Source organism: Rhizopus delemar, genomic scaffold (genome assembly GCF_000149305.1).
Source record: "Rhizopus delemar RA 99-880 supercont3.2 genomic scaffold, whole genome shotgun sequence".
Lineage (NCBI taxonomy): Eukaryota > Fungi > Mucoromycota > Mucoromycetes > Mucorales > Rhizopodaceae > Rhizopus > Rhizopus delemar.
The window spans coordinates 3,529,529-3,556,372 of NW_027137828.1; the positions used below are offsets into that span (position 1 = coordinate 3,529,529).

Consider the following 26,844-nt stretch of genomic DNA (forward strand, 5'->3'; position numbering starts at 1 on the left):
TCTATCAGTTGGCGGGTAAATGAGTAGTTATGAGCGTAGATCCAATAATTGACACGTTTGATTGAAGAATGATCACTGAATCGATTATGAAAAATTTTAATTCGTTGTTTTTATAGATCTTATTGTTCTTTAACTGATCTGGGAGAATTGTCCCATCTTCAATGAGAGGAAAGATATATTTATATGAAATGCCTCCAGTCAGATCAAAGTTGACTAGGTACCTGATCCATTATTATTCATTTACAGAAATGATGAATAGTAAAGATCATGACTTATTTAGTATTCATGTTTACTTTATAGAATGAATCTAATAGTGATAGTTTTATATAAAAAAGAAGAAGAGTATATTTTATTTAATAAAGATTTAAATTATTATCTTTTATCAATTTTAATATACTTCTTTTAGTTGTGATTATTCAATGTCCGTTATGATCAGACTCTGTTCTACAACACATGGTAGGTGCAGTGAAAAAATCACAACAGTGAGTACTTTTTAGGCAAAGAAAAATTATAATTAAGCAAGAGCACATGATAATAGCGCTTTTGCTTTGCAAATTAAAGTTAGCATATAGTTATGCTGCTATTTAAGGTTGTCTTTCTGTAAGTGAGTTAATTTGAGTTAAGTTTGCTTATAAAGCTTAATTTAAGGTTGTGATTGCCTTGTAAGTTGTTGTTTTATATAGGGTTTAAGCAGATGTTTGATAAGTAGTGACCACCAGATCTTATGTGTAAGATCAATACGATGTTTCTTGATAAAAGTTAAAGTAGAGTAAAAAGTTTAGGTAAACAGGGACTTGTTAAAGTTTGTTATTTACTGCGTAAAAACATATGATTTATTTAAACTGACCAACAATTTCTTCACAAAAAGATGGGATATATACATATGTATGATATTTTTTTTTCTTTTTTGCTTTTCTTATTTTTTTTGACCATTTTTATATTTTCAACATTTTTTATCTTTTTAACATTTTTTATAATCTTTTATCTTTTAATTTTTTCTATTGCTATTTTTTGTTGGTTTGTGTTTTGAGTTGAGTGTTTTAGAGAAGTTTTTCTTGAAATTTTTAAAGTAAGGTACTGTAGTGACTACCAGATCTTTTAATTAAGATCAAATAAAGGTAAAGATAAAAAAAAATAAAGGGATCAGGAACTTTTTATGAGAAGGTTGCCTGTTTATTGAATAAAATATATAAAATAAAAATGTGAGTAGAACTGTACTGTCCTTTTTCTTCATCTAAATAGTTGGGATATTTATATTGTTAATTTTTTTTTCTTTTTGACTTTTTTCATTTTCTTGACTTTTTCACTTTTTTGACCTTTAACATTTTCTTGACTTTTTTCATTTTTTGACTTCTTTGTTACACCATTTTTTTGACTTCTTTATCACAACATCAACCCTCAAAAAGAAGTTCTTGTGACCTACAAAAACATTTCAGCTGTAAAATAAATAAAAGGGAAAACTTAATCCGTTATCGCAAAAGTATAAAATGGTCATTGGGTGGATTGAACTCGTGACATCAAGATTCAAATGAGCCATATTTCCAATTAAGCTATTTTGTAATTTCTGGAAAAAAGTGGTTTATAAACATCCAATGGACTTCCATAAATATTTTGAAGACCGTTAAACATGTTTAAAAATATTATATGGTGCTTACTATTTTTGAAAATTACCGATGTACCAAATGATACAAAACTAACTGGGAACAAAGGTGCTTCACATAAGAAACGCCCCATTATTCTAGACTAAATCGGGAAATATTCGGAACTTCAAAAATTAAACAGCGCCATTCGATTCTGCTTGCCTTATAACCTTAGTTTCTATTTTTGGATTGTTATTCTAGCTCCGCTATAGCTGTAGATATTATGATTTATCCATCGTGGCCTGAAGTGCCAATCACCCATAACCTTTATTTGCGATGGAGGTACATCTCTTGGTAAGAGTGCTCCAGTTGCATCAACCAACACGTATGAACCACCTTGAGTTTTTCTTTTGACAGTGTAATTACCAACGTAGAGGGGATCACTTTTTGCAACACGGTTTACATTCTTGAGCGTGACTTGACTACCAGTGGGGATATCGGTTAGAATTCTGTGAGTTTGGTTGAACTTGTCTCGAGAAGCAGCTTGTGAAGTTTTTATTTTTTCACGAATGGCAGGTAAGACAGTGTCATTAAACTCGTTGATTCTAGTTTCTAACTGTTTCATTGTTTCAGGCGATTTAGTTTTGTCCAGCACGTTATTATAATCCTTGTTTTCATTGGGACGTCTTGCAAACATCAATGAGAAAGGTCTAGTGCCGTGTAAAGCTGTATGCGTATTGTTGAGGGCTTCTTGGGTACTGTCAACATACAAGTCCCAATCCTCAGTTCTGCCTTGTAATCTTTTGTACAAAATATTTTTTGCTTTGCCAACCCATCGTTCGACTATACCGTTAGCTCGGGGATGATAAGCTGATATGAGACGATGATCAATACCGGATGATTCAACATACAGTCTTACGATTTCATTGACATACTCAGTACCATTATCACTTTGGATAATTTTTGGTCGACCAAAGAGCGATAAGATACTCCTTAATGCAAGTGCAATAGTGAGAGAAGATTTATCGGGCAAGGCTTTGAGTACACAATATCGTGTAAAGACGTCCACTACCAGAAGGATGTATTGATTACCTTGTACTGAAGTAGGGAAAGGTCCGGCTGTATCGATACAGATGTGATCCCAAGGTGCATCAGCATAGATTGAGGTCAAGGGATTGTATCCGTGTGTTTAGGATAGGGGGTTTTAGGTAAAAGTAGTATAACAACAAAGATAAAGAAATACTGTTAGAACTTGGTATCTCTTTATTAAGTTAAGATAACTAAGATTGAATATGATTAATTCTACATGTAAAAAGTGAGAGTATTTATAGACATGATACGGATAAAGAATTAGGACAGATTTATGATCAATTCGACAGAATAGATGATTACTATTTCTAATTATTAGTTTAGCCTGTTCCTAGCTTGTATTGTCAATTATGCTATTGGGATGGTTTCAGATAACTCTGGATGTAGGACTATTTAGGAGACGGTACGGATGAATATAAAATCCTCTAGTTCCGTGATTGGATATTATGGCTAATAATAATATCTCAGTTAGGATAAATGTTTGCGTGACTTAATGATGATCCGGTAAGTAATTGTCATTCCTTATTCAACATGCTCATATCATCAATAAACTATATTACAACCACGCCATACATTTGACTGTGTGAAGTTAATATGAATAAAGCCTAATATAAAAATCTAATCAAAGTCTTTTATTGATCTGTGCTGGGAATAATGTTATAAATGATTCCAAAGTTATGTCAACATATTATTTAGGATCATATGAGATTCCTTTTACTAAAATAAAGTGACTATAATCTTATGTATCCTTAACACCGTGTTTTGCGATATTGAATTTTTGGCAATCAGGACAACTACGTATTATTTCAAGCGCATCTTCCTTGAGCTTTGTCCAGTGAATACCATCACTATGTAAAGCTGTTACGATTGCTTGAGCTCCACGGTGTCCTTCTAAGTGTGTACCCATGAGTAGCTTTCGTCTGTCTTCTGGTGCTGGGGTCATCAAGTCAGCAGGCATCATCATTCTGGATGTAAGAATTGATCCGTTAGAATTGATGATTTGGGAAGTGACAATTGTTTTGATGGTTTTATTATCCCCCTCCAGCGTTTTTTCAGGTTCAAAAAGACGCGACAAAGCATCTGGCAGAATATTTTGAATACCAGGTCGATGGATGATTTTGAAGTTATAATCCAGTATAGTGTCCAGCCAATTGATCATCATAGCATTAGCTACAGGCTGAGTGTGGAGATAAGTCAAGGCCTTGTGATCAGTGTATAAGGTGAATGGATTACCCCACAAAAATGGATGAAACTTCTTTAGTGCAAATATCACTGCTAATAGCTCACGTTTAGTGGTAGAATAATTCTTTTCAGATGTAGAAAGTGAGCGTGCCATGAAACCGATATATCGAGTCTCATTTTTGATAACTTGGTAAAGAACAGCACCAATTGAATAGTTACTAGCATCAGTAGCAACGTAAAAAGGTTGTTCTAAATCTGGATGATGAAGAAGTGGCGCAGAAGACAATAATGACTTGATCTTTTCAAAAGCACTTTCTTGTTCAGATGTCCAAAGTTTATCAAGTTTACCTTCGAAACGTAATTTGTCCAAAGGCGCAGTGACCTCAGAAATATTTGGCAAGTATTTTCTAAAATAATTTACCAGTCCTAAAAAGCGTTGAATCTCTTTTCCAGATGAAGGTCTAGGCCAAGTCAAAGCGTTTGTAACTTTACGAGGATCGAGTCGAGACCCTTTGGCATCAACACAGAAACCAAGCAAGTAAACAGTAGACTGCGCAAAATGACATTTGTCTGGGTTAAGGATCAAGTTCACTTTAGTTAATCTCTGAATTATGTTTTGCACATGTGTGATGTGTTCCTCATAAGACTTGGAAAATATGATGATATCATCAACAAAAGCCTGTGCATAAGGTAAATCACGTAATACAATATTAATCACTCGCTGATAACGGGAAGCAATATGTTTCAATCCAAATGGACAACCTCTAAATTGGTATTGTTGACCTTCAAAAGTGAATGTGGTCTTAACACGATCGGGTTCGTAGATTTGGAATCGATGAAATGCTTGTCGAAGATCAAGAGTGGTAAAGATAGTTGATCCTTGTAATTGATCGAAAATCTCTTCAATCTTTGGAATAGGATGTCTATCGTTTGACACGAGAATAGAATTTAACAAGCGAGGGATCGAGACAGGGTCGATGTCCTGTGAGATTACCAAGCAAGTCTTTCTTAGGTGCCAATGTTAAAGGAGAATTCCAATCCGAATTAGGTGATGCACGTTCAATAACTTCATCCTTTAACCAAGTGTCAATACATTCACGCATGATTGGTAGTAATTTAAAAGGAGTACGATATGGTGCACGGTAAGCGGTTTTTCCTTTAACAGTATCTAAACGTATAACTGACTCGGGTACAGTACAGAATGAATTCTTTGGTATTAAGGCATTTTGATCAACAAATGGTTTAATAGCATTATGGAAATGAACTTGTTGCTCACGTGTACCGTAAGGAGCTTTGTTAGGTTCAGGTGTATCATCCGTAATCTCTTTGTCAATAACTGGTGCAAGATTAGGATGTCTGATGGCTAAGTTGGTAACAAGAATGTTCAACTTGTGCATTAGATCTAATCCTATTACAACTTCAGTATCCAAGGAAAGAGGAAGGACTTCAAAAGAATGGGATGTATGAATAAGATTATTATCATTATCACCGTAAATAACACTTAATGGAAATTTGGTTGTACCGAAACGTTTACTAACATTATCACTTGTAGCAAGTATAACGGAACCAGATACATTTCTATCAACTGCAATATTATATTTATTAACAAAATTGATGTCTATCGTGCTAAAGGAGGAACCACTATCAACCAGGGCCATAGTGTTCACGTTCTCTATTGTGATAGGTACAATTAAAGAATGGTTAGTACTTTTAAATACTTCATTCTGTTTTGTTAATTTCTTACAATCATAGTTGACTGGATAACCCTCGTCATCTACGTCCATCAAGTTGCTATCACCGCTAGACACCTTGGAAGATGCCTGTTGTGGCCTAGCTTGAGGAGTGATGGTGAGGTTGAGCTTGCTACCATTAGAACTTGAAGTAACCAAGCGAGCGGAACGGATGGCCTTACTTGGACCATGGTAGGGCTTATCTCGTGGGCAGATAGCAGCGTGTTCCCTGGACCATGGAACGTTACCAGAGCAACGAAAGCATTTTTTGGCAACAGATACAAAAGACATTGGCGGATTGGTGGTAGTGGGGGAAGGGCTCACCGATGAGGAGCTTTGGCTCAACAAATTCTTGTACTTGTTGCACTTGTCTGTAGGATGATTGGCCAGACCATGGATGGCACAATGGAACTTATTTTTGACGTTACCAGGGGAAGAGGACTTCTTAGTTATACCCTGTAAGTTGCTCAACAAATGTGAGTTCCTAGGGTTGTACTTAGATGCCTCTGTTCCATTTGATGCGAGAGACATAGATAAAGACTTGACAGGGACGGAGTCTTGGCGAGGTGATGGGCTACCCTCAGAACACAAGTTGGATGACAGTACCACCCTGGCCTTGGCAGCGACTTTTGCGACAGAGTCTTGCTGATCTCTTCCTAGGTTCAACAAGGAGCGAGAGACCTCTTGCCGCAAAAATGCTGGTAAAGCTCGTTTGTATATGGAGGCAGTCCTGATGTCATCGTCCCACTTAGCTGCCCTGCGGATTCTTTGGAATCTATCAGTGAAGGCTTCTATGGATTCTGCTGGAACCATTTTAAGGGACAAGAGTTGGTCCATATACTTTAGCTCTTGTGCTACGTCTTGTGCAGCGTATGTTTTGACTATGATACTTCTGACTTCAGACCATACCAAGTTGCGACCCTTAAGGACTTCATTGAACCATGATCGCTGATCCCTGTTCATTTTGATAGGCACTAATCGGGACCAGCTAGAATCTATGGATAGCCCATTTGATTCAACGATGAGAGCGAAAGTATCCAGTAAATCTTCCACTGAATCGTGCACATCTGCTTCTTTTCTCCATACATTACCCTGCCACTGCCAGATGGGAAGGTCAGGTGGGATGACATGAGCGGAACGAGGGTAAGAAGTGTTTAAATGGTTGCCAGGACCAAGGACCGCTTCACCTGTAGGCGTAGAAGGAGAGACGCAAAAAGCCTGTGCTTCATCTAAAAACATGATACAGTTCTTAATGGTCACTGCTCGCTCTTGTAACCCTTTGAGGTGTTCTTGTGGGGCACCAGATATCACAGCGTGAGCAATTTGCTGTCTAAGGTTCTCTAAAGTAACTCTTAAACCCATAACAGCATCAACGGGCTTATCATCACTTGCTACATGACTTGTTGCCATAGGGGATGAGGTTTCTTCAGCATTGGTCATTTCAGTATCTTCAATGGCCTTTGGTATTTCTTCCATATTCGTTTCAAACGTATCAGTTTCACCATGAGTAAAAGGACTAGGAGTTTGATCTTCTTTAACCATATTTGTATTTGCGATTAAGAGTTCAGAATTCGTTAAAAAAAATGAAGTGTTTTTAAGTATTTAAAATATGAAAAAGAAGAATTAACGAGACCGAACAATAGTTCTAAAGTCGAATACTTTTATTAAAGAAAGATTCCAAGGCTATTTATATTAGTTTGAGCAAGACCTGAGATTAAATGACAAGAGATAGTTACGACCGATATGATTTGACATGTATAAGAAAAATTTTATAAACTGATGTAAATAATCAACTGTTGAGATGAAAGTGAAACTTGGCTGTTCAGGGCAGTTGGTAATTATCAGGATCTATTCTTATTCAAACTCATTTGTAAAGATTTAGCTTAGAATGATAAGACTGTTATCTTATTGACATGTCAAAACATGACACTGATCCAAAAACATTGACTTTAGTCTCATCACTAAACACCATGCGCCTCCAATCATCGGTTGTCCAGTCTTTGTGAGTCATAGCCCATGCTAAACGTCGTTCCTTGTGCTGTTTACTAAGCAGAGGCTTCTTGGCATTAATTTTAGCTCTGAAGTTTATACTTTTAAGAAGTTTTAAGACCCCAGAATAACCAATAGTATACCCCAAACCATTCAGATATTGATGTACTGCTTTCGCTGTCTTGAATTCACCCTTTATTACTTGTCTACGGATGTATGACTTGGTAGTTTCACCAATAGTTGCTCTTCGACCAGGGGCTGCCTTCATTCTGTTTGGAAAGAACTTGTTGGTGCACCTACCTAAAGTGGATTTTTTCAATCCGGAAATGCGTTTCATAACTTGTTCATATGCCACGTTACTATCCAAGAGCAATTGGATTTGATTTTGAGCAGATTTGCTGATAGTACGAGTCATTTGAGGCAAGATAAAGATGAGAAAGTACAGTATAGATAGAGACTAAGAATATTGTAAAAAAAAGCCGATAACGTAAAGCTACTTATACTTTACACTAAAGGTACGAGTCATAGATTGTCATAGATAAGGTTGGTATGCAAATTCCGGTGATTTATGATTGATAAGAAAGCGATGTTCAGAATGCATTGCAAAATAAGCGGGTAGCGGAAAAATTGTCCCAGTGCGGTGGTTTTTTTCTATTGTTGATTAACTCAGACTGTGTACTCTCCGAAATCCGAGTTTTTGATATTATGTAGTACGGACCGCGATCTTTCTAATGAGCATAGAACTAGCCGCTTAGCCTAAGAATTGGTTGAGTTATGGAGTCGAAAGTAAAAAACGTTGAAACACTGGGACAATTAGTCCACCCACTGTAAATATTATGTACATTACCTCTTTTTTTAAGAACAAATGAAGTTTTGGACCAGTCACTGTGTATCTTTGCTCTGTAGGTAAAGAACTATACTTTTTATCGCACCAAAGCTTGAATTCTTTAATTTTAGGGCCATATGCTCTTGTTGTGTTTACAGGCGCAGTTCTGTCGTAGTCTTCGTTAGTTTCGTCAACTGCCTTTGTTTCTTGGTAAAACGTATCTTCGTCGTTGCTACTATCCTGGTCATTACTAGCTACAGCAGTGCTACCATCTACTTGAAGTATATCATTATCACCAATAAGAAGATTTTCATTAGAGTTTGATGAAGAAGAAGACATTTTGCTTGGGGATTGTAAAGAATAATTAAGAGAAGATTTAATTGAACGTAAATAAAAACGACTTGTCAGGTCCCTTTATATATACAACGAGTACATATGATAGCGGATCAAAGCGGAATATTGCTCATAGTGACTAATGGATAAATATATAGTCATATACATGCTAGCTTTAAGAAATAACGAAGAAAAAGCGGATCAAAACATATAACGGATGAATGCGGATGGTGACAGAAATCAGATTAGATGTCCTTTGAAATATAAAACAGCAATTATGCAACATATAATAGCATTTCGAGTAGCTGTCATAGTTTAAAATAAACATATTTATGTTCCTGATTTGTAAATTTTAATTGCATAGTTTATTTTACAGTGGTGTCCCGAGCGAGAAATAACTGCTGTTATTTTATAGAAAATGTAAAAATAACATAAAATTTCTCAAGCCTGAGTTTTAAAAATTGTGTCCTAGGACAAAAAACAATGTCCTTGAAAAAATATAATAGCAAATATTACTCGAATATTAAGAGCTTAATATTACTAATTTTAAGACCGCTTTTTTTAAAAGTTGATAAAGCACTCAAAAATATAAATTTTGTATCGTAAATGGGCCTTGAATATCACAGTTATATATAGATTTGATTTATAACTTGAAAGAAATTATTATATATAAAAAACAAAAGTTTATTTTTTACGTCAAGGGTAAGCATGTTAAGGAGGTAAAAATGACTGAAGTTAAAAAAATCCTCCCACTTAGGACTTTAAATTCAGTTTTTTTTTTTCTTTTTTTTTTTGTTAAGTTATTTTCTTAGGCAAAATTTCATATTAATATATTTTAAAGTCAGGGTTACTTTTTTGTGCTTTGAAATTTTTCTTGATGTATTTTTTTTTTCTTATTTCAAAAGCTTGCTCGTTTTCTATTATAATGCCTAACAAAAATCTTTACATTTGTGTTTGCCCTGAAGTTTGTGCCATCAAGGCTAATGGCTATGATATTGTAGAAAAATCAACTTTTGAACGCCATGAAGTAACTCGACAGTACTCGACAATTTACTCAACGTACCCTGTTCACCATTTACACGGCCAACACGGTATGAGTGTTACTTTTAGTTGTAATAAATGTATCCTAAGACTTCTTAAATAGTAACTGATGACATGTTGACGATGTTTGGCCAATCTGAAAGTCAAATTACTGAAGTCATGGAAGTTGATTCCAGTAGATATAAATTTTTATTAGCTGTTGAAATACAGCAACATAATACGTTACTCATTTCAATTCATTAGGTACGAATTTAGAGGAAATAGATGACAATGGTGAAGCAATTGATTTCGACAACGTTGATCTTGACCTTGATGATGATTATGAAGATCAATTCAATGAAAATGTTGATGGTAATTCTTATTTTCTTCTGCCGAAAAAAAAAAAAAAAAAAAAAAAAACACACTGAAACTTGTTTATTGTAGAAACACCAATGTACACTAATAAAACCTTTCCACCCCTTGATGAACCACTTTCATTGTACCTGTTCTTTTTTGTGATTTTGTTCAAAACAAAATTTTTGACTGATGATCAAACTGAATTATTAATGGAATGTATGAATGTGGTTCTTCTTTTTACCAACATGAAGTATCGATTTCCTGTTAAGGCCACCACTCTCTTGTCCAGCTCAGAATTATTGAAAAGATGCTACGAGGGCGTCACACAATATTCTGTATGTAAGTGTTGTCATCGACTTTATCGTTTAAACGAGAATGGAAGATCAACCGTTACTGTTTGCAGAAAATGTGACGAATCTTTGATCATTGGAGGCACAAGTAACTCCCATCTTCCTAAGATGTTGTTTGAATACAATTGTATCGTATCTACGTTGAAGAAGTTCATGTGTCGCCAAGGATTTGTTGATTCACTCCTTAAATGGAAAAGTCGCCCTCAGCAACAAAATTTGATGTTAGATGTTTATGATGGAAATGTTTGGAAACAATTTGGTTCTGTAAACGGGGGCTTGCCCTTTGTTCAACAGTGAGATTATAACATTATGCTGACTATCAACATGGATTGGTTTCAACCATTTGTTGGTACTCAGCATTCTTCCGGAGGCATCTATCTGACAATTCAAAATCTTGCAAGGGATGAGAGAAACCTTAAGGAAAATGTGATTTGTGTTGGTTTATTACCTGGACCAAAGGAACCATCCGGTGCTGAAATCAACAACTACCTTTCCCCTCTTGTTGATGAATTATCTGTTCTTTTTGATGAAGGAGTGTTGATGGATGTTCTTGTTGATGGTGCTTTGAAGAAAGAAAGGATGAGAGCTGCTTTGACCATGGTTGCTTGTGATTTGCCAGCTGCAAGAAAGCTGTGTGGATTTACAGCTGGAAACTCCAACTGTGCATGCCACAAATGTCTTAAGCAATTTGGTAGTCTAGACGGTGATATGATGCGCAGAGATTTCAGAAATTTTGACATGGCATCCTGGATTCCTCGTACCAACTACACCCACAGACAAGCAGCAATGGAATGGTATCAACAATTGAACGAAACAAGCAAGTCGAGACACGCGAATTTACATGGTACAAAGTACTCTGAGCTTCTTCGGCTTAGATACTTTGATCCTGTCGTGTTTACCGTTGTTGATCCCATGCATAACTTATATCTTGGTACAGCCAAGAAAATGATGATGATTTGGCGTACGACAATCAAGAATAGAAGATTGATGCTGACAAATGACGATATGAAGAAGGTAGCCGAGGCGAGGAATATTCAACTGCCAGTTGGGTATGACTCGTCCTCTTTGATTCGCAAGATGACAACAGGTGAAATTGGATTCTCGCATTTGAAAGCTGATGAGCGGAAGGTCTGGGTGACTTCCATATCAAAGGTGTTATTGCTTGGAAAATTGGATCGACAGTATTACCAGCATTGGTTGAAATTTGTTGATGCCAACATTTTAATTGCATCACCATCAATAACGACTGAAGATGTAGAAGAGGCCCATCGATTACTTATTTCTTTTTGTTCTGAAATGGAGGGGTTGTATGGTGCCAAAAACATCTATCAACATGCATTTACACGCGCACTTAAAAGAAGGCATAATGAATTATGGTCCTGTCTATGGCTATTGGGTGTTTAACTTTGAACGCTATAATGGTGATATCAAGAACTTCAATACAAATCGTAAAGGAAATATTGAATCAACCTATTTAAAGCAGTTCTTATACAGCATTCACAGTGGTGACTATTTACGAGAGCTCAATGTTTCGACAAGCAGCCTTGGATATTCATCACTGTCAAAATTAACAGCAAAAACGAAAAAAATCAAAAAATAGAAAACCTAAAAAAAAATATGCAACCATTTATTCAAAATCATCTAGAAAGCTACAACGTCAATGTTTACATTTCCCTGGCCCTCCCTAATAACATCAATTTAACAACTGGATCGGAAGCTCTGCCTCTATCTACCATAGCATCTATGAACTTGGTTTCTATAACCAGTTTAATAGATGACATGTGTATTCATGAGTGCATCTCCACCTTTTATCAAGACGTTTATCAGACGAATCAAATATATGTTCCGGGTGAAATCATTAAGTTCAAAAAAATTAATTTACTTGGTCAATCATACAAGTCTGCTGCCTGCTCTTCCCCTCGTGGGTCTTATCTTTGCTCTTTTTCCCCTGGTCCTAACCAATCTTATATTCTCCGTCCAGGTCAGGTACAATTTTTTTTCTGCCACATTCTTGAAATGGACAACAAAGAAGTTATTCATACCTTTGCTTTTGTGAGATGGTATAAACCCACACCTCACACATTCAACACTCATAGAGCTAATGGGTTAGAAACATGGTCTGACGAATTTGAAGAAATGAGCAGCTCTTGTGTGCTTCCAGTTCAGAGAATCTATAGACCTGTTGGTGTGATGAAGTGGTTAGAACAAGAAAAAGTAAATGTCATAATTCCCATGTCAAGAAAAATAACAGGGTAATTTTTTAATTTTTTTTTCACTTTATTTTTTTACTTTGTTTTTTCTTTATTTTTTTCATTTTATTAACACCATTAATTAAAAACATAAAACTTATAGAATTCATTTACTCTTTTTTTTCAACTTGAATTACAAAAAAAAAAAAAAAAAAACAACGGAAGGCAACAAGATTATTTATTCAAATTTTTTAAATCCCCAACGGGGAAGGGCAGCAATAGTCTTTTCAGACATTTCCAGTTCAAGTGGAACGACCACACGTTCAACATGCCCCAAAGGGTCTTCATTCTCCTTGGAGATAGCATCAAGTTGATCGAAAAAGTTGTTCAACTATATTACGGTAATTGTGTTAGCATTCCATCTTGTAATGTTATATGACTAATTTTTATTTACCTTTCTGCTTCTCCAAGTGGGTCTTCGGACCAAGAACGTCTTCGGCTTGCCATGTTCATCGACCGTGCCATCTTCTTCAGCAGACATGTACGCATTTTGAAGAAATAGCTCACAATGTTCAAGTTCATTGAACAAGTGCCTATTATGCAAGTGAGCCTTTCTTCTGCTGCATACTTTCTAAAAAAAAAAGAAAAAGAAAAGGTAAATAAAAACAGCTTATGATATCAATATTAATTGCGTTTAAGTAAAAACTACTTACTCTGGTCAGTCTGCTGTTGACAACGTTCTTGGTCTTTTTTTCTTGTCTTGCCTCGGCAGAAAGCTGGGTATCACGAAATTTTTTACAACAGTTTGTAAAAAAATTGTGCACCCTGCTTGAAGTAAATGCCTCAGCGTCGGCACGGTCTTCACTACACAGCTGTTGACTTCCCGTGAAGGTAAAAGTGGAAGCCAACAACCGCCCAGCAACACGCTGGTTGTCAACATGTCTATAAGACTCACCATAATTCCAAGAAATATGGTGGTCTCTGCTGAGTCTTTGGTACTCAAAGCGAAGCTTGCTCTATAAGATATATAAGTAAAAGGTAAAATAAATGTATACTTAGCAATTATATACTTTGTTACTTACAGACATGCGAGAGTCCCTCCCCAAAGGCTTTTTGGGCTTGCTCTTAGGATCCCCAACCAGCGTTTCTTCCATACGATCGAGCCTATCGTTCACGTCCGAAACTTTTTGCTCCAAGGCAGCATTTTTTTCCTTGAGAGCCTGGTTCTCAGAAATCAGAGACTCCATAGTCTGTTCGAGAGACTGGGTGGCCAAGGCAGGAGTGGTAGATACTCTACGAGCAGGAAGGGATGATGAGGCAACGACTTCAGGAGGACCACGGATCAAATTGTTCAAAGGCATTGCTGTAAGTATTTTTTTTTTAAAAAAAATGGAATGGATAATAAAGCTAAAAGCAGTGAAACTCAAATATATTGTTTTAAGAAAGCATTTTATACCCCAATAGAGGACTGCTAAAACGTGGTAAGTTGTTATTTTTAACAACTAAAATTTTTTTTCCTCGTTTTTTCCTTTTTTTTTCTTTTTATATTTATTTCATGACAACTCTTTAAAGGTACTTATTTCATTAAATTGCAGTAAAACATCTAATTTAATCTTTATTTCCTTTAGGTCCTCTTCATGTTTTAGGTAAAAAGTGTAGATAGAATAAATTATCCGAGTAGATACGTGCAAGACTAAAAGATTTATTTTCATGGATCCATGTATTAAAACTGTAAGTCAAGGAAATGTTCAATGTTCTGTACTAAATATACAGTAGCTTACAAAATTGTACAAGTGTTTTGCATTTTTTGCTTCTGTAAGATTTATCGATACCAAAACGATAAATAAGCTACAGCATGTTCTACATCATTCGAAAGTATAGCTTCTTGGCTTTCTTTGAATACTATTCAGTCGGCGATAACTTCATTTTGGATGGAGCTATGGCCGCTTACAAATGCCGACTACACTTGTACAATTTTGGAACCGATGTTTTAGAATAAAGTTTTTATTTAAAAGTGCGCGCTAATAGTTGATCCAAAGACCCTTATTCTTTATAATGTCAATACATCGTTGAGGCATAGTTTCAATATAATTTTGACATTCTTTTTCGGTAATTTCGTACCAAGTCTCGAACGTACGAGTCCATAGTTCATCCATAGAGGCAGGAGGACAATCATACTGTTTAAACAAGCGTTTTTTTAAGGTATTCCACATGTTTTCAATTGGATTTAAGTCTGAAGACTGTGGAGGCCACTCCATTGTTGTAAAATCCTGTTTAGACAACCTTTCAGATACGATTTTGGACTTATGCTTCGGATCGTTATCTTGCATAAATTCAAAATCAGCCATTATAAGGTCGTTTTCTTCACAATAGCCAGTCATAGACTTCACCAAATCATCTTGCAATACAGATAAATAGACGTTCTTGTCCATATTCTTGCCTACGTCGACAATATACCCAACCCCGTACCAGCTAATACAGCTCCAAACCATAAGTGATCCTCCACCATGTTTTACGGTTTGCTTTACATGCCTTCTTTTAAGCTTCTCATTTGGTTGCTTCCATGCATAAAGCTTACCTTCCGATCCAAAACGATTTACTTTAGTCTCATCAGACCAAATCACGCGTTCCCAGTCTTCTATGGTCCAGTCAACGTGATTAAGAGCCCAGTCCAATCGCTTTCGTCTGTTTACTTCACTGAGCAATGGTTTTTGAGACTTAACAAAAGAGGTTAAACCAGACCTACGCAACGATCTTCGCGCTGTTTGGGCAGTTACAACCTTTTGCAAGTCATTTTCGAGTGTGTTTCTGGCTTCTACTGCATTCTCTTGACCTTTAACAGTTACTAATCGGACTAAATACTGATCATCCCTGCTGCTGAGTAACTTGGGACGACCTGCTTTAATGCTGTTTACTTCGTTTTTTATTGTTTTTCGAACGTTCTGAACAGTTCCACGGCTTGCTCCAGTTGTTTTCACTGTTTTTGATATAGAGTATCCGTTTTTTAAGCAGCTGATGATGCGATTACGGAGATCTTCACTGATAGGTTGCATATTGGACGTTGGTACACTTTTATATAGCAGTTAGTTCCTGTAGGTGTAAGAAAAATGGCAGAAAAAGAAAGAAAAAGATACTTTGAGCATTGAAGAATAAAAAAAATCTTTTTTGGTGGCTTACACTCTGTGACGAGCAAGATTATAAGCTGATATTGAAATATTTGAAGCGGTTCCAAAATTGTACAAGTGTAGTCGGCATTTGTAAGCGGCCATAGCTCCATCCAAAATGAAGTTATCGCCGACTGAATAGTATTCAAAGAAAGCCAAGAAGCTATACTTTCGAATGATGTAGAACATGCTGTAGCTTATTTATCGTTTTGGTATCGATAAATCTTACAGAAGCAAAAAATGCAAAACACTTGTACAATTTTGTAAGCTACTGTATGTTTGAAATAATGAATTTTAATACGACCCAAGCGGTTGCCATCACAATTTTTCTCACTTTTGACGTGATTAGAGTGCTATCCGTGTTTAAGAGTGCTTACAATTCCTTTATTTTAAATTTTATACTCCCTTATTTAAATTATTTCTCTTTTTTACCCTATCGTCAATCGCATGCCTAAACGGCTGTCAGAGGAGAAAATAAACGATCACAAACAGGCATTAACCGCATCCACATCAAAATATGATATTGCTAAGGAGACTGGATTACATGAATCAGCTGTTAGTAGATACTTTATAACGTTGTTTTCAAGTAGGACAGTGAGCACAGGTGGTGGACCCACAGTAGTCTCCAAAGTGACGAAGCGGTTAATCAAAAGAAAAGTCATGGAAGGGGTTCTAAAGACTTCCAAAGAGGTATACCGGGAGCTGTTTGGATTTGGCTATGATATCTCATACCAGTCAGAAATTAGCGTACTGAAATCAATGGAGTTCCATTTTCTGATAGAAAAAAAGGAGCTATTTCAGACAAAAGTGCATACGTAGCATCAGTTAAAATGGAACAAGGAGCATCAGGATTGGGTAATGGTTGACTGACAACAAATCGTTTACTTTAATGAAACCAAGATCAACGTATAGGGCTTTGATGGTGATGATCACTATCGGAAAAGGCCAAGTGACCTTTTTCAACATCATGACCTGGATTTTGTAATCCACTATGAAGCTAGCAAAATGATGCCCTGGGGTTGTATAATCTCTGAAGGACCAGGATATGCTTGCTAAATTTACGATGGAAACTTGAACTCGGGTGTTTACCAGCATATTTTGAACACTACGCTTCGTGATAGTATGAAGTACTACAATTTCGACTGGTCCAACATTTACTTTTAGCATGACAATGACCCAAAGCACAAGGCATAATTTACAATGGCCTAGTTATGCAGTAACCAAGAGAGCTATATTAACGATTGGCCAGCTCAGAGCCCGGACTTAGATTCAATCGAGCACGTATGGCATCAATTGAAGTTGAAGCTCAACTATTACGAACGTAGAGCAAAGAATACGGATGTGCTTTGGGAACGAGTGGATGAAATATGAATTGATTTCGATAAATATCTTTTCGGAAGTCATGTAGATAGCATTTCGAAAAGAACTCAAGAGATTATTAATAGAAAAGGAGGACCAACTAAATATTAATAAATAAGTTTATTCCGTTAAAATTTTCATTTTTTCAAATTTTCAAATTGCGCGCTTCGTACTTCCTTCAATACTTATCCAATAGGGCTTAAACTCTTTTGGATTTTTCAAGACATGTAGAAGACTTACTATGTGGGAACAGAGGCAGTTTGTGCCATTGTAACAGGATGTGCGCTACAAAAACCAAGAAAAATGGATTCCTTGCAGCAGTTTTTTGACCTAATGTACCTATGCCCAATACGATCAATACAAATATACAATCATTTAAAAAAATTAACTTGCTTGGACAACGTTACCAACAATCCGACAATCATTCATCATCATCATCATATATTCAAGCCATTATGAACAATCAACTACGAATTGGCCAAATATCATTTTTTTTCTCACATTCCTTTAACAACACCATTCATCATTTTGCATTCGTCAATTGGTACAGCCATGCGACTCAACATTTTCCCACCTTCGATGGTGTGGAATAGGCGTGTTACTTCTCTCGATCATTAAAAGTAATAAATAAGTCGAAAAATCGATGAGTCTCTGGAACCTCTTTATTGAGTAAGGACGAGAGAGAGAGCCCATTCAATACAAACTACGTCTTAGAATATAAGGACAATGTAAAAGATACGATGCAAGGAGATTCCGGGCCGGGTTTTGTCCTACATAGATACCAATTATAGCAATCGACGCGAATAATTGTTCCGGATCGAATGGTGTTACTTTCGAGACAGTCACGTTTAAACTCAGGTAGCTATGGCGCTTGCAACACGAAAAAACCTCTTTTGAGCAGATCCCACAAAAACGATGCGGAGGGATTACTCTACCAATATTTGTACGACGTCATCACCCAGTACCGCAATCAACGCAAACAATTTTTTCCAATTCAATGGTGGTACTTATAGATCTCTCACTGTGATACACAAGGAGGTACAGGCCTTTAAAGACGAAAAAACCCCCTGGTCGGACGGACACTATGCTACTAGGAAGGATTACAAGCGGAATTCTTGTCCTACCTACACGACAAGCTTATCCATAGGTAGAAACAGTGTTTCCGCATTTAATGATGGTACTTACAAGGTGATCACATCGAAACTCAGCTTGATATCCGCCTTAAAGCGTGAAAAAGGTGCTTTTGCTGATGGGCAAGAAATTGTGCAGGTAGACTACAATCTGAATATTGCTTCTAGTTACACGTAAGTTGTTCTTACAAGCTCAGCTGATATTTCTACATTGACTGCTGATAGCTTTAAAGCACTAAATTCCTTTTACAGAAAATAATTACGAATCAAGCAAAAAAGGGCATGAATAGATTTTTGGGGAAATTGTACAAAGCCTCTCTTTTTGGCCAGAGCATTATTACTCCTTTCTGTGTGCTTTACAACAATATCAGCCATACTTCCTTTTATAAGGCGAGGTTCATAATAGGTATACAATGAAACGCTGCCGGCGGTTGCTGGTAGAAAGCTTATTATACTGTAATATTTAAAAATTCACCGAACTATTGGTTCTATAATGTGAAAATGAACAAGAACTTTTTTTTAGATAAATAAGATTATGACAGTGACAAATTAAGCTAAAAAACTTCATTTGCAAATATGTAACCATGAGACGGGTGAAATATCAAAACTGGTTCTATGTGCTATAACCTGCAAATAGAAGAACATAGAGTCAATTAGAATGGTGAAACCATCAATAATAGCATGCATATGTAACCACAAGGCGCAGGTATATAATGAGTCGTAATTTCGAGTACCAATTTCCGAGTTGTAACCACGAGTACCAATTTCCAAGTTGCAACCACTAATGCTAATTTCCGAGTTGTAACCATGTGCAAATTTGAGTATCTGATATGTGAAACAACGTGCTTAATTGCAGTTCAAATATCTACACTAGGTGAAAAAATAGGGACAACCTTTTCGAAAATTTCATTTCATGCAGCATATAGCATTAAGAGAAGGTCGCCTCATGTCGCTAGCAATATGTTAAAGCAAGGTTAATGTGTAAAGTATTTCATCAAAATATGATGAGCCAACTATGGAAAATGAGGGAGTAACGCGTATATAATTGGTCGAATTTTAGATACTCCATAGCTCAGTTTTAGACCATATTTTGTACTCTTCTAATTTGACCTGGAATGTCAGCTATGTTGTATAATGGTAATAATGATTTAGGAAAAGGTAGAAACAAAGATCAAGAAACAGTTTGAGTACTTTTTGAGACTGATCTTTATTTCAGTTTAAGTTAAAGTAAAAATTATTCTTATTGAAGGCAGGTATTTACAGTAGTTACAAAAACTATTGCAACGCGAGTTCAAATTGTTGTAGAACAGCAACTGATTGTAGTTGACATTAATAAATATAAATCTTAATACAAGATCATAATTAAAATAAAATAAAGTATAAGTTTATTTAAATAAGATCATACAATCAATTCCAATTAAACATCTTCTTATAAAATATGTATTGTATTCATGAGAGTTCTTTGATAAGAAGAAGTATGAACTAAAATAACCAAATCCAATCCAATGTCAGGAATATTGCTAATCTTTCACGTAATTGAAATATCGCGTAAAATAACGTTATTCAAATCAGTGAGGAATTCCCAGAATAAAAGATAATCTACAGTAAGGGACAAAATCAGTCCGTTTTTTGGCTTTTTCGCAATGTCTCTCCGAGAATTAATTTTAGAGCTCCGCTTTGCTGACACTAAATACGCATGTAAACTAGACAAAAATATTGGTGTAATTTAATTGCTTCTAGCTGCATTTCTTCTGTAGTTATGGCGGAAAAAGTGATTTTCCGTGATTGCTGCTAATGCCCGATTTTGCATTAGGTCCCGTATCTCCAGAAACAGTCACTGGATTGACTTGAAATTTAGTTTGGTATGTCTTATGACGTCAGTGAACGCTTACGCGTTCTCATATTTTAGCTCATTTTATTGTTTTACATTTTTTCTTTTTCCCCATTTACCTCATCTCAGATTAGCCAAACACGCCATGACAGCAAAGAATGCCGACAAACATGCCCAAATTGAAAACATGTTGAACCACTCCATTTCATGGAATGTAATTCAAAAGAAAGTAGGCTGTGGAAAGTCCATGATTCGAAGAATTTCAAGGAAAACCAAGATGCAGTCGAAAAATAGCGCAGGTAGACATCGTTTACTAACACCTAGGGAGGAAACCAAAGCAGCTAGAGATATAAGACTAGGCTTATCTAAAAGCGCAGCTGATGCCTCCTTTGGCATTAAAAAACCAGATCGATCAGTCAATCCAAAAACAATTACTCGTACTTTCAAACGCAAAGGTATAAAATCGGCTAAAAAAAAGACGGCACTTCCACTTAGTAATGACAGGCAAAAGGCGCGATATGATCGGGCAAAGGCTCATAAAGACTGGTCCGAGACTGATTGGGAACGCGTTGTCTTTTCTGATGAGACAAAGACCCAAAAAAGAGGGTCTAATGGTCTAGAATACGCTTGGAAAGAGGATAATGCACCTTATCGAGACCATCACTACAAGAGGAAACATGCTTATGGAGGAGGCGGGATTATGCTTTGGAGTTGCATAACTATATATGGAGAGGGCTACATGTCCTGGCTACAAAGTAATGTAAATGGTGAGCTATATACATCAGTACTTGAGGAGGAATACAAGGAAACATTGAAGTACTATGGCCTGCAAAGTAGTGACATGATCTTTCAACAAGATAATGCAAGCATCCATTGTGCTTCAGCTCCTTCAAAATGGTTCCAAAAGAACAAGGTTAATCTCCTGAGTTGGCCAGCATACTCTCCTGACCTTAACTCAATTGAAAATGCATGGGCCATGCTTAAAAAGAGGGAACAGATGACAAGACCACCCCCTTCCGTGATTGAGGCTGATCAAGCATTTTTTGACCGGGTTTCGAAGCTTTGGTATGACCTAGCAACTCCAGAGTACTGTAGAAACCTTATTCACTCCATGCCCCGTCGAGTTCGGGACGTAATCCAGCGTAAGGGTCGTGATACCAAGTACTAATTAAAATTCAAAGAAATAAAAATCCGTCATTTTCAATATATCTTCTTATAACATGTCGGAAACTAAAAAATACCAATCCCGACAGGTATTGTCAGATTTGTTGAAAAAAGAGGTAAATTTTTTGTCAGCAAAGCGGAGCTCTAAGTATAATTCCCGGCGTGGCATTGCGAAAAAACCAAAAAACGGACTGATTTTGTCCCTTACTGTACAAGGATTTTCTCCTCCAAGCCTATCGCCGCATTCTTCTGCCTCTCCTGTTTTTGGCCCTTCCTCCTTGCAGTCTCTTAAAGTGTTGGCATATGCTGATGATCTTTTAATTTATCTTAAAAATGCAGAAGATTTAGCCGAGGTACAACAACTGATACAGTGTTATAATCAAGCGTCTAACGCGAAAATGAACTATGACAAAACTGTGGCTTTTTCTGTTTCTGATCGACCGCATCCACACTGATTACCGGCTCTCAAGAACATGGGATTACAAAATGGCATGACCCCAATGATTCAGAGCCGCTTATATATCTCGGCTATCCGTTGGCTGCTTCTTCTTCACAGAAAAAAGTATTTCAAGATCGCTTGATTACTAAAATTAAGCATGCTTGTGATATTCACAAACAACGCCTACTTTCGGTTCGAGGGCGTGCGACTGTGCCCAACGTTTTGATTTTGTCTACCCTATGGCATGTACTGCGTGTTTCATGGTTTCCGCAACGTCTGCTTGGTACTATTGGATCCATCTGCCGTGAATTTCTTATGTTTAAAGTCTTTCCACCTATTTCTTTTGATGTTCTTCAACTTCCTCTCAAACAAGGTGGTTTAGGTGTTTTGAATCCGGCTATCCAACAGTTGGCCTTACAGTTTCGGTGGCTGACTCCATTTCTTCATGAAAGCAATCCTACTCCACTGACTGTACGATGGATTGGTGCTCACATGGAAAGTATGTCTACTTTACCGCTCTTAGATCGACGATTGCCTTTCATCTTCCCAGCTCTACGGCGTGGTCTGTTGCATGAATATCGGCCTGGACTCTGCTCCATCCTTTATCGTGCCTTCGATAGTCTTTTTGACAGAGCTACGGTCTCCAAGAAATTGAATGTTCCTTTGGACCAACCTCCTCAATTGACATCTGACTTTTGTCTTTCACTTCCATTGTCGGCTACAGTGTCGTGGTCTGCTCAGATCAAGCCTTCAGTTCAACACTCCTTTGACACAGTTCTTGTTAAAGATGCCTTTTTCTTCGATCCTGTGCTTCAATGTCTTATTCCATTGTCATCCAGCCAAGGACATTCTTCACTGATCATTGGAAAATATCGTATCTTGAAACTTTTACGGTGGATACAGTCTGGTGAAGTAACATTACTACCTTTTTTTGCGCGGTTATGTTTTCCACGTTCTTCGGATTCTGATTCTGTAAATACTGGATATCGTACTTTTGATGCTTTTTGCAGTGCTTTGGTATACCCGCTAATTGATCCAAACAAGTCGGTAATTACACCAAAGGCCTTTAGACAAGCGCATCTCGAGAAAATTAAACAGTTCCTTGCTGGCACTTTAGGCCACACAAGATCCTCCTCTTTTTGGAAACGGTTTTGGAACATGGATATTCCGTTGGCTATCAGAACTCCATGGTACCGACTACTTCATAGGAAATTTCCCAATGCTGAACGAGTGCAAGCCTTAGTGCCCAACACCTGTGACTCACATTGTCGTTTGTGTGGAGACCCTTCTACACCTGAAAACTCAGACCACTTCCTCTTTCGTTGTCCGAGCAAATTGATCATTTGGCGGCTACTTTGGAAACAATTTTTTGGTGTCCATGACGTGCTACTGTTAGATATAGCTAACGCTCTGTATAATTTGATCTTTCCTCGTCAAAAATTACGACTCATTCAAAATGATAATATAATCGGTTGTGCTTTTCTTGGTATTTGGAAGGCACATTGGCGTTTTATTTTTCATAACATCCCTTTTGACTCAATGATTACATGTTGTATAATGGTTTAAGTAGTAAAAGAAAAGGTAAAAACAAAGAGCAAGAAACAGTTTGAGTACTTTTTGAGACTGATCTTTATTTCAGTTTAAGTTAAAGTAAAAGCTATTCTAATTAAAGGCAGGTATTTATATCTTATTGAGTGAGTGGCTTGATGTCTTCTATTGTGATCGTTCTTCTAATATTCAGGTACTTTAGCAAGTGTTATCTATAATTATGATTATGAAAACTTTTCATTTGTTCTTTTGTATGTCTGTCATAGATTATCTTTTATTCTGGGAATTCTTCACTGAATTGAATAACGTTATTTTACGCGTTATTTCAATTATGTGAAAGATTAGCAATATTCCTGACATTGGATTGGATTTGGTTATTTTAGTTAATACGTCTTCTTATCAAAGAACTCTCATGAATGCAATACATATTCTAAAAGAACATGTTTAATTGGAATTGATTGTATGATCTTATTTAAATAAACTTATACTTTATTTTATTTTAATTATGATCTTGTATTAAGATTTATATTTATTAATGTCAACTACAATCAGTTACTGTTTTACAACAATGTTCAATTGCAAGTTTTTGATAAGCATACTTTATAGCATGGTGCTAACTGCGGTAAGTCACTATAGATCAATATTTTGTGAAAGTAGTGATTGAATTGCTGTCATTTATCACACGTGGAATTAACAAACCAGGGTCATTCCAATGCAAATTTACACGGCTCAACCTATTTCATCTATTTTTGAAAGAATAAAATGACTCTATGTATTGTATTTAAGATTTGAAACTCAAGGACTTGTGCATCACATCTACACTTTGCTTTTTTGCCATATATCATCTTAATTCTATGTATATTATCTATTAAACCAGTAGTTTGATAAATCGAATTATTTATCGTTTCATTACAAGGCAAAAATTTCGAATATATTATATTCTAATACTTTTTTTACTCATGTGAACGATTGTTAGCCATGCGCTCCAAATATTTGGTTATATACTGGATTATGCAGGCTAGTGCAGCAATGTAATTTGACTTCTTTTTATAAATTTGTAAAACCTTAAGTCATCTTTTCTCTAATTTATTTTTTCTTGCTTCCCACAAAGCATCATTTGTAGAGTGAAAAGAAGTGACTGTGTTTGACAGCCATCCTTTCTTTTTGCTCAAGTCATATCAAACTGCATTGCATTAAATAAACATATTGATAAGTTGAAAAAAGGGGTTCGTGCGACATTGCCAAAACAAAAGGATAAAATTCCATCTCAAGCAACTTCTTTCGCCATTTTTTTTTTTTTTTTAATTTTACAAAAAAATGACTGTATTGATTGATTTGCCAAAAGAAGTCATATCGATGGTTTTTGGTATGCTTGAGAAACAAGCTATTTACCAGTGTTTGTTTGTGAACAAAAAGTTTTATTCAGTTTCGGTAACAGAATTATGGAAGGCGCCCGAAATACATTCAAGAGAAGCACTTTTGCAGTTCATGGATGAATTGAAGCTCTCAAGAGTTAAAATAGGAAGCAAAATTAAATGTATAACTATTCACTGTGAGATCAAGGATGCGTGGTTTCTGAATATTGTACATTTGGTACCTAACTTAGAGGAGCTTGCGATAGGCGTAGGAGGATTACTTACTGGTAAAACCACGGTGCAAATCTTTCGTTATTGCAAGTGGTTTAAAACTCTCAGACTGGGATATTCTGAAATATCACAGCGACCAGAAACCAAGCTTATGCTACCACATTCATTTGAGAGACTAATCGGCATGCAGCTCAAGGTGAACTCTGAAAATTTACGCTCTTTTATCCATCTGCCAATAGAAAACTTAACATTAAATGGTCAAGACTGGACCGACGGGAGTAAGATGGTCAGTATCATGCGCACATGGACCCATCTGACGCATCTTACTCTAGGTGTCAGTATGAATTTCGCGTGTGAATTGCTGCGCTGCATGACAACAGATGCTGAAGGTATGCCCTGCCTTCCACAGTTACAGTCCTTTTATGTCGCAAGTCCTCATGGAAGATACTATTCTATTAACATTGGTATCGATTCATTTCTAAAGACTCATTCGCATATACATGAGTTGTCTTTATTCCTAGGTGGCATTTCAGATAGCATACTCATCTATTTCGCTGGTTTGCTTCCTGATCTGACTGTGCTTCGAATCGATCATTCTGAACGAATCTCGGTGCAGATTATACATGATATTGCCTGTCTTTGTCCCAAACTGTCAAACCTAGAAATGTTTCAAAGTGTGCTTATTGAAGATGGTCTTCCCAGAGTCCATGAAAGCAGCGGCTATGATTCATTAAAACTGAATCGTGTACAAATTGACCAACTAAGAGCAAGCTGTTCAGCAAGGATATTTTCCTGAATAATCAAGGTGATCTTACCAAGCATTTTTTGTTTACTCATAAAGGTGAAAACAAAGCTGCCTCCAGCAGCTATATAATAAAAGAAAGTATCCAAACATCAAGAACCCACGTTAAGCTTCGCCTATGGTTAATATCACAGTACAGTAAGATGGACGATGTGGTATGTTTCCTAATATTATTCTTCATATAAGTATTATTTTATCACTTCGGCCATCTCGCTTTTCCTTTCCCCGTCCATGTGGATAATAAAAAAAAAGGACTTCAATAGGATAAAAACTATCAACAATACTAAAACAATTCATATTTTTTTTAATCGGTGTTTATTATCATCGCCCTTTCTGTGCACATTATTCTAATTTGGCTTTAAAAGAAGCTTCAGAAGAGATAGTATCCAAATCTATCATTTTCTATCTTTCTAGAACATCGCTAGATTAAATCCTGCAAAAAAAAATATTTTACCATAAAGCGTTTGTGATTTTGCATCTCATCCTCATCATCAGTCAAAACTGAATTATGCTGAGGATAATTTATTTAAATTAATAAATCTCGATACGTGTTATTAATAAGCCATACCAGTATGATCAACTTGAGGTTAACAGTACAAAACTAATGGCATTTACATTTATCAGGTTTTACGTGTACAAATCAACTTTACTCCAAGTTCTTTGCTTTTTTTTCTTTTTCTTTCTTTCTTTCTTTTTTTCCTATAAAGCATAGCTTATTATTTTTGTCTATTGGTGATTTGGATGTATTGCTTTTATATTTCATTTATATAAGGATATGATAATTATAGCATGTTTTATAGAATGTATAAAAGCTAGACATGCATTTTATAACTCTAGATGCTTTTCAATGATAGGAGAACATGATGCTGTCTACAAGCTGCTACACACCTATGATTGAAACCTATTTGATTTCATAGATATTATCAAACTTATACAAGTTTGGTATCTTTTTCACGATTAAGAGTGTATCCAGACTTCCCTTTCATTGACTTGTACCAACTTGATGTATTGAAAAATTGTCTTTATAGAATACTGGCTGTTATAGAACAGTAACTGATTGTAGTTGACATTAATAAATATAAATCTTAATACAAGATCATAATTAAAATAAAATAAAGTATAAGTTTATTTAAATAAGATCATACAATCAATTCCAATTAAACATGTTCTTTTAGA

General features: G+C 36.1%; 10 protein-coding genes across 10 annotated transcripts; 3 read left to right on the plus strand and 7 right to left on the minus strand.

Annotated features, from left to right (window-relative positions):
* Positions 1-1,818: 1,818 nt before the first annotated feature.
* Positions 1,819-2,277, minus strand: RO3G_03618 (uncharacterized protein; the record flags this gene model as incomplete). Its single annotated transcript, XM_067658208.1, has 1 exon — positions 1,819-2,277. One exon carries the CDS (start codon positions 2,275-2,277, stop codon positions 1,819-1,821), a length of 459 nt encoding a protein of 152 aa, XP_067514309.1.
* A 1,131-nt stretch (positions 2,278-3,408) lies between these two features.
* On the minus strand, positions 3,409-7,123 carry RO3G_03619 (uncharacterized protein; the record flags this gene model as incomplete). The annotated part of the gene is made up of 3 exons (XM_067658209.1): positions 3,409-4,730; positions 4,846-5,436; positions 5,596-7,123. 3 exons carry the CDS (start codon positions 7,121-7,123, stop codon positions 3,409-3,411), a joined length of 3,441 nt encoding a protein of 1,146 aa, XP_067514310.1.
* A 358-nt stretch (positions 7,124-7,481) lies between these two features.
* On the minus strand, positions 7,482-7,985 carry RO3G_03620 (uncharacterized protein; the record flags this gene model as incomplete). The annotated part of the gene is made up of 1 exon (XM_067658210.1): positions 7,482-7,985. One exon carries the CDS (start codon positions 7,983-7,985, stop codon positions 7,482-7,484), a length of 504 nt encoding a protein of 167 aa, XP_067514311.1.
* Positions 7,986-8,313: 328 nt separating this feature from the next.
* Positions 8,314-8,735, minus strand: RO3G_03621 (uncharacterized protein; the record flags this gene model as incomplete). Its single annotated transcript, XM_067658211.1, has 2 exons — positions 8,314-8,326; positions 8,491-8,735. The coding sequence occupies 2 exons, from the start codon at positions 8,733-8,735 to the stop codon at positions 8,314-8,316; spliced, it is 258 nt and encodes an 85-aa protein (XP_067514312.1).
* Positions 8,736-9,884: 1,149 nt separating this feature from the next.
* Positions 9,885-11,860, plus strand: RO3G_03622 (uncharacterized protein; the record flags this gene model as incomplete). The annotated part of the gene is made up of 4 exons (XM_067658212.1): positions 9,885-9,945; positions 10,014-10,121; positions 10,194-10,720; positions 10,814-11,860. 4 exons carry the CDS (start codon positions 9,885-9,887, stop codon positions 11,858-11,860), a joined length of 1,743 nt encoding a protein of 580 aa, XP_067514313.1.
* Positions 11,861-12,883: 1,023 nt separating this feature from the next.
* RO3G_03623 (uncharacterized protein) lies at positions 12,884-14,006 on the minus strand (the record flags this gene model as incomplete). Its single annotated transcript, XM_067658213.1, has 4 exons — positions 12,884-13,036; positions 13,100-13,276; positions 13,359-13,661; positions 13,728-14,006. The coding sequence occupies 4 exons, from the start codon at positions 14,004-14,006 to the stop codon at positions 12,884-12,886; spliced, it is 912 nt and encodes a 303-aa protein (XP_067514314.1).
* Positions 14,007-14,666: 660 nt separating this feature from the next.
* RO3G_03624 (uncharacterized protein) lies at positions 14,667-15,698 on the minus strand (the record flags this gene model as incomplete). The annotated part of the gene is made up of 1 exon (XM_067658214.1): positions 14,667-15,698. One exon carries the CDS (start codon positions 15,696-15,698, stop codon positions 14,667-14,669), a length of 1,032 nt encoding a protein of 343 aa, XP_067514315.1.
* Positions 15,699-17,078: 1,380 nt separating this feature from the next.
* Positions 17,079-17,437, minus strand: RO3G_03625 (uncharacterized protein; the record flags this gene model as incomplete). The annotated part of the gene is made up of 2 exons (XM_067658215.1): positions 17,079-17,268; positions 17,409-17,437. The coding sequence occupies 2 exons, from the start codon at positions 17,435-17,437 to the stop codon at positions 17,079-17,081; spliced, it is 219 nt and encodes a 72-aa protein (XP_067514316.1).
* A 3,431-nt stretch (positions 17,438-20,868) lies between these two features.
* Positions 20,869-21,297, plus strand: RO3G_03626 (uncharacterized protein; the record flags this gene model as incomplete). Its single annotated transcript, XM_067658216.1, has 1 exon — positions 20,869-21,297. The coding sequence occupies one exon, from the start codon at positions 20,869-20,871 to the stop codon at positions 21,295-21,297; it is 429 nt and encodes a 142-aa protein (XP_067514317.1).
* Positions 21,298-22,047: 750 nt separating this feature from the next.
* On the plus strand, positions 22,048-22,766 carry RO3G_03627 (uncharacterized protein; the record flags this gene model as incomplete). Its single annotated transcript, XM_067658217.1, has 2 exons — positions 22,048-22,644; positions 22,743-22,766. The coding sequence occupies 2 exons, from the start codon at positions 22,048-22,050 to the stop codon at positions 22,764-22,766; spliced, it is 621 nt and encodes a 206-aa protein (XP_067514318.1).
* Between the last annotated feature and the right edge of the window lie 4,078 nt (positions 22,767-26,844).